Source organism: Zingiber officinale, chromosome 8B (genome assembly GCF_018446385.1).
Source record: "Zingiber officinale cultivar Zhangliang chromosome 8B, Zo_v1.1, whole genome shotgun sequence".
Taxonomy (NCBI): domain Eukaryota; kingdom Viridiplantae; phylum Streptophyta; class Magnoliopsida; order Zingiberales; family Zingiberaceae; genus Zingiber; species Zingiber officinale.
Window position 1 is genome coordinate 112,079,752 of NC_056001.1, and position 10,222 is coordinate 112,089,973.

The 10,222-nt window shown below is 39.7% G+C and overlaps 1 protein-coding gene across 1 annotated transcript; it reads right to left on the reverse strand.

Moving 5' to 3' along the window:
- Positions 1-5,250: 5,250 nt before the first annotated feature.
- LOC122017819 (disease resistance protein RGA2-like) lies at positions 5,251-6,998 on the reverse strand. Its single transcript, XM_042575523.1, has 2 exons — positions 6,098-6,998; positions 5,251-5,477 (listed from the first exon to the last, which is right to left on the reverse strand). The coding sequence occupies exons 1-2, from the start codon at positions 6,913-6,915 to the stop codon at positions 5,441-5,443; spliced, it is 855 nt and encodes a 284-aa protein (XP_042431457.1). The 5' UTR covers positions 6,916-6,998; the 3' UTR covers positions 5,251-5,440.
- Between the last annotated feature and the right edge of the window lie 3,224 nt (positions 6,999-10,222).

The window sequence follows — 10,222 nt, forward strand, 5'->3', positions numbered from 1 at the left end:
TCCGATCGGGTCGGGTGAATCTGCACTTCCTCTTTTTCTTCATAAACCAAAGAGGGAGGTTTTTCAGTTATAGCGTTCACCTCGATTCGTGGCGCCTTTCGAGCGACATTGGCTTCAGCTCGGACCATCTCGACGTAGCATCGCCGAGCTGCCAGTTGATCTCCTCGTACTTCTCCCACCTTGTCTTCTATTGGGAACTTGATTTTCTGGTGGAAGGTGGAGACAGCCGCTCGGAACTCACTTAGAGCCGGTCGTCCCAATATGACATTGTACGCCGACGGAGAGTCCACTATGACGAAGTTTGCAGTCCGCGTCCTTCTGAGCGGCTCCTCTCCCAACGATATGGCCAGCCGGATCTATCCGACCGGCTGAACTTCATTGTCCGTAAACCCGTAAAGGGGGGTTGTCATGGGCAGTAGCTCGGCTCGGTCAATTTGTAGTTGATCGAAGGCCTTTTTAAACATGATGTTGACCGAGCTTCCTGTGTCAATAAAAACGCGGTGTACTGTGTAATTGGCTATTACCGCTTTGATGAGAAGAGCGTCGTCGTGGGGAACTTCAACTCCTTCCAAGTCCCTGAGCCCGAAACTGATTTCGGGTCCGCTTGCCCGTTCCTGGCTGCAGCCGACCGCATGGATCTGGAGCTGCCGGACGCTCGCCTTCCTTGCTCGGTTAGAGTCGCCCCCGGTCGGCCCACCAGCAATAATGTTGATCTCGCCTCGGGAAGTATTACTTCTATTTTCTTCTTCCCGAGCGGACGGTCGGGGCCGTTCCCTAGACATCCGGAGATTCTCCCACCTCGGAGAGCGATGTCGCTCGGGAGTCTGTTGTTGTCGCTTGTCGGCTATCGTCCGATCGACTTCACGAGGCCTCTGTCGCCTGTCGGCTGATGGCGATCGACGTCTTCCACTCCTGGGAACGGGGTGGGCGATAAGAGGAAGACTCCGGCAATCCCTGGTGTTATGTGTGTCCGTCCGGTGGAAGGAGCAGAACATTGGGGTCCATTTCTTCGTTGGCTTGGGCCGCGCGACAGCTACCTCTTGCACGTGGGACCTAGAATGGGGGGAGCGGATTGCTTCGGCCCTCGGTCCTCTAGGTGGCTGATGAGCAGCGTGCGGCTTCCGCTCGGTAGGAGGAGCCCACTCGGTTGGAGTTTCTTTTTTTCGGGCCGCTTGGGCTTCCTCCACGTTGATGTATTCGTTGGCCCGGTGTAGCATGTGGTCGTAGTCTCGGGGCGGCTTCTGAATGAGTGATCGGAAGAAATTCCCATCCACGAGGCCTTGTGTGAAGGCATTCATCATGGTCTCCGACGTGGCCGTTGGAATATCCATGGCCACTCTGTTGAACCGCTGGATGTAGGCTCGGAGCGATTCGCGGGCTTCTTGTTTAATGGCAAACAGACTAACACTAGTTTTTTGATAGCGCCGACTGCTTGCGAAGTGGTGGAGGAAGGCCGTTCGGAAATCTTTGAAACTTGTGATGGATTCGTCCGGCAACCTCCCTTTTTTGTTGTCTCGTCTTGGCATTTCATCCGAAGAAGATCTTCGATCACAATTAGTTGCTGCGGCTTCAGGAGGAGTGCGGAATAGGGCCCGATGGAATGCAACTGTGGCCTGCGGTGCTTCCGCTCGGCCGCCTGATGCTGATGTTGCTTGCTGCTCCGCCCGCTCGGCTTGTGACTAAGCATCGAGCTCCTCTGTGGAGAGCATCACCGAGTGCTGTCGTCCAGCTTCGTCCATTGCTTCCGATCGGATGCAGGAGCGTTCCCACAGACGGCGCCAAATTGATCCTGTCCGAAAGCTGAATCAACGGACGCTGGGCACGTGGCGCTCTCCAAGCGGCTGACGTAGATCTCCTGACTGTTCACACGGGCCTCCGATGAACCTGCACAGCAGTCGGGCCGGGAGGGGGTTGCCGGCGACGACCCTCCGACGCTCAAGTCAGGCAAGCAGACAACAAAGAAGTGGCTCCGAAAATCGTAGCATGCGTACCTCTGGTGAAGTGCAAAGCTCCTTATATAGAGCTGGGGAGGAGCTCAGGCACACATACCTAGGCAAACACGTGTCCTCAGCCCATACCCTAGTAAGGGCCTGTCAGCAAGCTTACCTGACACCATACTGCTACAGTCTAAGCATGTCTTCGATGGGACAGCGAAACCCCTTGTCGTCAGATTTGGAGTATAGCCGGATTATTAAGCATGCCCGTTGTCAGAATATGTCCTTTGTCTTTTTCTCCTTACTCCCTGTCGGGAGTCCGACCGGCCAGCACTTGCCTTACGTCCGACCGGCTATATATAGTGATCTACTTGGGAGATACTCGGTAATGTGCTTTGTGGAGACTGTTAGCAGTATGCTACCTTATGTCTTCGGCCGAGCGTGCCATCCGCTCAGCCTTACAATCCTGTTCGACGAGCGTCGGGACCCTAACTCCTCGCTGGGTGCCTTTGACTCCGCTGGGACCTCGCTCGGCCAACCGATCTCCTCTTCTCCGGTCGGCCGTTCGGCCCTTTGACTTCCACGTGGCGTTGACTTCCCTCAGCGGGGGGGTCCCTCTTCTTATCGCCGGATCATATATAATTTATAAGATATTTATTATAACTTTTATATAAAAATATATTTATAACTAAATTTTATATAGATAAATTAATAAATAAATTTTTTTATAAATTATGTATGAGCATTAATGAGGCCATAGACAATTATGCAAGTATTGTAGTTGAACATTTATCTTATCTAATTTTTAAATATATTTATTGAAAAATTAATTGAGCTTCACTTTTTCATACGATTATTCTTCTAAATTAAATTATTAATTTAATAAATAAAACTTATATGGTCACTCGTTTTAATCTGCTATAAATAATTTAAAGAAAGATAGTATTTTTATGTATTTAAATTCAAAATTAAATTAGCAAAATAATAATTATGTTACATGTTTAAAAAAACTTTAGACAATAAGTTTATATAACTAAATAAAGATAAAAATAGCATTCTAATCTTTCGCCTAAGGTGGCTCAAATTGGTTCACATGCATAGTTGACAAAGAAAAAGGGAAAGATGCACTTATCTAACTTTAATCTATTATTTATCAATTAAATAAATAATAAAATAATTTAAGATAATATCAACAATAGTAAATATTTTTTTAATAAATTAGTAAAACATCCAACAAATCAAATCAAACAACTTTCTTCATAGGCATCATTAACTATATGCAGGAGCATAGTTTGTAGAATCGCGATCCTACGCAGGATCGATTTAGGGTCAGGATCGGATCGGTCAGGATCGGATCGTAGAATCGTACGATCCTACCAAAAACCCTTAAAATTTTATCATACATGATTAATAATTAGAAAAAATACCTAAAAAACTCATTTACATATAAATAAATAACTAATTTTGTATATATATGCAATTATTTACACTCAACACATCAAATTACATTACTACATGTACAAATTTAAATTAACTTGTAATTCAACTATCATTCTCGCATAGTAATAATATTTATATTTTCATATCATAAAATGAAAGAATATAAAATATCTATTAACACAATAATAATAACACATACAATGTCAAAAATATTTCCTTGATTTATAAGATAATTCAATTTAAATATCAACAGAGCATCTAATGTATATAACAGAAGCTATTGAATCCTTTGATTCAAATATGAATGTCGGAAATAATCTTCTAAAGACTGGTTGATGCCATACAATACTAGACAATAGACATCCAAAAACTTATTATTTTGAGAAAAATAAATGACAAAATATTCTTGATAAAAAACTAACTCAAAAATAATTAAACATATATTTAAATAATTTAAAACTCTAATAAGATGAAAAAAAGATAATGGTTAAGAATAAACTTTAAAATTTATTAAAGATCTCTGAACGGGCTTTAATTGGATATATTATAGGCCCCGTGGTTTAATCCGAGTCAAAAGTTATTACCTCTCAAAGCTTCCACCGATCCTACTCCGATTCTGCTCCGATCCTGCTCCGATTCTACCGATTCTGCTCCGATCCTACCGATCCTGCTGCGATCCTACTGCAAAAATGATTCTGCACGATCCTGGATCGATTTTGGGTTTCCGGATCGTAGGATCGTACGATCCTACGATCCGGATCGCGATTTTGCAAACTATGGCAGGAGTTTTGTATGCTTGATGTGCATTGATGAATCGATTTGATTAGTAATTGCTTGATAAATATGTGATTCATGTAGTAAAAGACGATTCGCTCGCCCCCAACGCCTCCGCCAATTCGTCCCTAGGTCAACACGGAGGAGGTAAATCACGGGTGACTACTAACCATTAGTGCAAATGGCCAAGACATGGAGAAGGTTATGCTCAGTCACGCCGAGTTTCGACCCCAAGACCTCATGTGACAACACCCCATGTCTTAACCATTTCACCGTCCCGAGGGGGCTGATAAATACGTGATTCAAACACTATAATATGATAGCATTAATGTAGTATATAAAGAAATGACTTACTTTTCTCGTACCAAATTCACTTGGATATAGGTCTTGTCAAATTTCTATAGTTATATAAGGTACTTAGTAGAATTGAATGCCTACACTTGTCAAAACTAGGATGAGCATTTACCAATGTGCTGCGACAACAATAAGAATCACGTTGAAAGGATTGATGAAAGCATTTCATGAGAGCTAGCACCACCAACATGGGAAGTTATTATCAATTGGGATGTTTTGTTCTGCTTCCAGGCTTCCAGCAATCTACTTTCAGTTTTCTTGAAACTCAAGCGTGTGTAAGTTTTGACATTTAGTATTTTAGAGTTAGTGTTTTATTTTGTTGCCAGTAACAAAATGATAGACAGATTACATTGTTAGCACTATTTTTGGATATACTTTGGCAAACAATACTATAATACACATACTAGTTGTCCTTAATACTACTAAAATCATTAAGATCCTATTATTCTTTATTGACACATAAAATAACCAAAAATTTCAAACATTTAGCAAAAGCTCTACTTATTTAAAAGCATATGACCTTGTAGTATATACCAAGTTTAATCGAATATCTTCCTTTGGTTGATTTATCTATTTTCTCCTGTTGTCTTATTGATGTAGAATGAATATATGTACACACATTGTTATTCTATTAGTTTGTTAATCTTTTTATATATATTAGAAAATAGAATTATGAAATCGATGTATATCACATTCTTTTTCTAAAGACTAGAACTTACCTTCTTATGCCACAGCTCAATTAGGATCTTCTATTCTTCTTATGCCACAGCTCGAAGTCAACTGTTTCTTGCAACATGTCCAGCGAATCATTCAATTTGGCGAAGATAACTACTTGCATTGTTGTATTTGTATTTATATTATTCTTCTTCTTCTTCTTCTGTCAGTCGTTGTTTTTCTAGTTCTTCTTCTTTTGTCCGCCATCATTTCTCTTCTTTTGCTTACCACCGTCTTTTTATTTTCCAGGCATCGTGATAACTAAAAGGATAAGAAATTATTAGCCAAGTAATATAATTTGCCTTGATAACATTAATTATATTGAGGATATAAATCTTGATTTGAGTTTTTTGTTTTTTTTTTTGGTCATTTTCAACATTTGCAACTATATTTTGATGGTCAAAGTTCCAAATACAATAAAAGAAATGATTAGCAATTATTTGATATGAATCTTTATTTGAGTTTATTATTATTATTATTATTTCCAACCTTCCAAATACAAATGGTACATTAGATCAAACTTGCAGCTCCACTTTAACGGTCAAACTTAGCTTCCAAATACAATAAAAAAAATTCATAATTTCTCTTTTTTTTTAAAAAAAAAAATGTCCAATGGTGCAAATGGTACATTAGATCATACTTCTATATGACTGTTAATTTTTCTTAATAAACACATTATATTACTAATCATACAAGTCAGTTAATTTTTGTTTAATTATCTAAGTAACAAGTTTATATATGACATCTAATAGGTAGAACAAATAAGGGAGAAGAGAATAAATAACTACTCTGGTTGAGGCAATAATTAATCCAGAAGTTATTGTTGGCACTAATAGAAGCATAGCAAGAGTAATTAAATGAAATATAACGATCACACTTACATTTGCATCTTCGGGCAGCCTTTAATTGTAAGGCTCCTAAGTTCTGTAAATGCTTCTAGGTTGAATGCTAGCAGTGGGCAAGCATATATGTTCAATTCTTCAAGTGAATCCAATGCTACCAAAGTCGTCAAACTGTTGCAACTATTAATTGTCATCTGAGATAGATGCTTCAAGCTTTGCATACCCTGTGGCAGACATCTCAGCTCTTGGCAACCGACTATCTCTATTATTTCAATGCATTGGAGCTTGTCCCAACTGTAAAATTCAACAGACCATATTGTCTCATTGTTCAACCATACTCTTATTGTAACACCAAAAAATAGATAAGGTCGAGAATGCAAATCTATTTCCTTGAGTTTTGGGCACTGAATTAGTGTCAATTGTTCAAGCTCAACAAAAACATTTCTTTCCGGCATAGACCATTTCTCTAGCGCAAGCATTTCTGAAAAAGTGAGCTCTCTCAACACAGAAAATGTGTCGCCGTCACCATAAAATGTATTGTCTATGTGTTTTATTAAATCCATGCCACTTATCTCAATCTTCTCCAGACAATGAAGTTGACCGAGTGATGGTAATGTAGCACACCTCCTGAGATTGATGAGTCTCACTTCAACCAAAGAATCGAAACGAACAAGTTGTTGTTTACTCATCCAAGTAGGAAATTCCACTCCCTTAAAAGAAATGATCTCTAGCATTTTCAAATGCATGTTTGGTCGGAGAGCTTCGAGTACCTGCAGTGGTGTAGCTGATTCAGAACTCTCATCTGCTTCTTCACCACCCCAATGCAATGACAAGTCGCGAAGACTTTGTTGGCCCATCAGCACCTCAGTTTGAGTCTTCTCTGCTCGTTCTAGGTTTCGTAATCTTATTTCCTGAAGATTTGTTAAAGTTTGCAACTGTGCGAGCATAAAACCTCCATCGACACCGACAAATATTCCTGACAACTTACGAAGGTCAATTAATTGTTCAATCCCACGGGGAATTTGAGACAAGGATGCACATCTAGTGAAGTTGAGGATTCTCAGTGATTTAAAACTGACCAAATCATCTGGGAGTTTGCTGAGCCAACAACAACCTTCCACATCAATCACTTCCAAGTTTTTAAGTCTTGTTATAGATTTTGGTAACCGCTGAAGCTTTGTGCAATAAGCTAGTTTCAAAATCTGCAACTTCTTAAGCTGATGGATTCGTTCAGGTATCTTTTGAAGCTTTTGGCAGCGAAGCAAACTTAAAATTCGCAAATTAGGTAGGTCAAAAAGTGATTTCGGAAGTAATTCCATCTTAAGCTTTGAAAGGTGGAGGTATCTCAAGTTAACCAACTTGATAACTTCATTCGGTAGCCTTTGGATCATACCAGTTTCTACAACTAATATACGCAAATGTACTGAGTCTTACCGACATCTTGTTGAGGAATTTTGATATTGCGGTTGTTGCTTTCATGCATCTTTTTTTATATACTTGAAGTGTTATTTCCTCAACATCTTCTTGTGTCGCTTCCTCATGTTCTCGTAGAATCAATGTTATGAGTTTATTGCTCACCTCAACTGGCATGGTCGGTAGTCGAAATGGTATAGCTCTATGATTAATTTTCAAACACAAATAGCGACAACACCTTGGAATAGTAGTTAAATATTCAGGAACCTTCATATGCAAGTGGACCATCCTTGATAACCGTAATGAAGTTCGCTCATTTATAGGTCTTGCATAGAGCCGAATCCAATCTCGTTCGAGGCCTTCAGTTGGTATGAGGTATTCAGCGGTCAACATGTGTAAGATGACATCATAATCATTATAAACATCCAGTAGCCGCTGGTATTGGTGTAATCGTATGATGACAAGTGGAAGATTCCTAACTATATAAACTTCATAGAATAACCTATTTGCAAAATATGCCGGAATATTATGGCTTAACGATCCAAAAACCTTTGCCCCAAAAGCTTGTTCAGGAATGCAATTTCGGAGTAGCCATGCATCCTTCGTTGATTTATCTTGCTTCGATGAGGGGATTGTCGTTGTTGCCTGTCTCTTGAATAATTCCACCCATGCATCCACCGATAAGGGATTCAAGCAGTATGTTATAATATCCTTCATCCCATTTAGAAAACCCGTGTCTTACAACTGATTTTGTTGATGATTTGTAGATGATCAAGACTCCACTCCCCGGCCCGCCCACACGCAACAGGATGTTCTTCAATTCATTCCACTCACCTGATTGCATCAAACTAACCAAATTTTCACAATGAAGCACCAACAAGTATCTACTACCACAGAGTTGTTCATTAATATATTCCCACATGGCTGGTAGCGGCAAGTCTAGGTGTAATTTCTGATCACAATATTCTTCCTTGTTTATGGACCTTACAAATTCGTTTCCAATTATAGTAATCATCTTGAATGTCGAAACGAGGGGTAGATCCACCCAAATGCGATGATGAAATTGTTGGCGTACCCAAGTGTGGTGGTAGATCATATGCGCCAAGGTCGTCTTCCCAACTCCTGGTTTGCCATCTATGACAATTACGAACGGGTTGTTATCATCACCATTATTGTTGGACGATACTAATTGTTGTTCAAAGATTGCAACGAGTTTCTCTAGATCTTCCTCTCTACCCACCACCTCATTTTTTAGGACAATTGAGTAGTCTTCTCGGAGTGGGTTCATAGAATCCATAGGGTCCCTCCGAAGACCCATTGCAGATCCTCTCAGCACAAGAGAATTCAAGTGGCACAGCATCTCTTTCAGCTCTACTAGAATAACATGGCGAAAGTTCACCTGTTGGGTGTTGCCCACAATGGAACGATGCAAACTTGCTTCCCAATCCATGATTCTACTGAGTAACTCTCCCACATCTATAACTGCTGCAGCCACATCTCTCTCCCAATCTTCAAATTCTGCAGGCACATCCAACTCCGGATCAAATATACTATAAAATTTCAAACAATTGTTATACAGCATTCCCATCTCAGGGATAACGATCATTGAATTGATAGTCCAAAGGCTATCACAAACCATGGCCAAGTGGTTTTGGATACACAGCAGGTGGCCTTGTGCTATCATGCCAGGCGAAGGTAGCACCTGCAGCAATAGATGCTTCAACTCCAGTAACACCGACATAATTTCTTCAACCTCTGATTTTCTTTGCTAGTGAATGAGTTAATGCAAATGCGGAGAGAGTGGTGGTGAACCAAATTAGTTTTGATATGTACACCACCCTGAAGCAAACTTTCTTTCTTACCATCATCAGCATTTTTCATTTGCCGTCGCCACAAGCAAAGCAAAGTATTCTTTTCCTCGTGGAGTAGAATATTACCATGGCCCGCAACATAAACTATCCTTAATCTACATCTCACGCAAGCTGCAATCCATATAAAATTTGTAAACTTAATTGTCAATGGAAACCTCAATTTTCTTCAGAATTAAGGCTTGTGACCAACTAAAATCCTTGTCAGATTTAATTTAATTTACGTATTTAATTTCTTTTCTTTTATTTTTCTTTTAAGAAAGTAAAAAAAAAAAAATCTTTAAGGCTTGTAAGATACTTAAATCCTTGACAGCTTTAGTTTATATTCTTTTCTTTTCCTTTACTAAAAAAAAATAATAAAAAAATAAAATAAAATAAAATAAAATAAAAGTAACGGCTGTACCCACACGTCTCTCTCAATCTGCAAATTGGTATCCTCATGTGATAAAAAGGCGAAATTGTTCGCCTCCTGCGTCCCCGTCGTACCCGACCCAAGGTCATCACAAGGGAGGTAAATCATAGCATCCTGAGCGAGTATGTGACAGGTGGGGTGAGTTACAAAGAGACCGCAAATTGGTGTCCTCACGTTCTATTGATAAAGCGTTAAACAGAAATTTAAATTGATAAGTGTATGGCAGGGATCCACGGAGATAATGAAATCATCTGTCGTATTTTAACCCTCGGATCATTATGATTATTATCCCATGTAATTACCAACTGAGTTGGTCCATGGCGCCACAAATTAAAGGATTAGGGACTAAGTTATTGGAAATTGGTTTTTGCTAACTAATTAGTCGAAGAATATGGACATAAACAACTATATAGTTACATTTGGCGAATGAAAATATGATAATTTTTTTATTATTTGAGTGATAAAAGATTC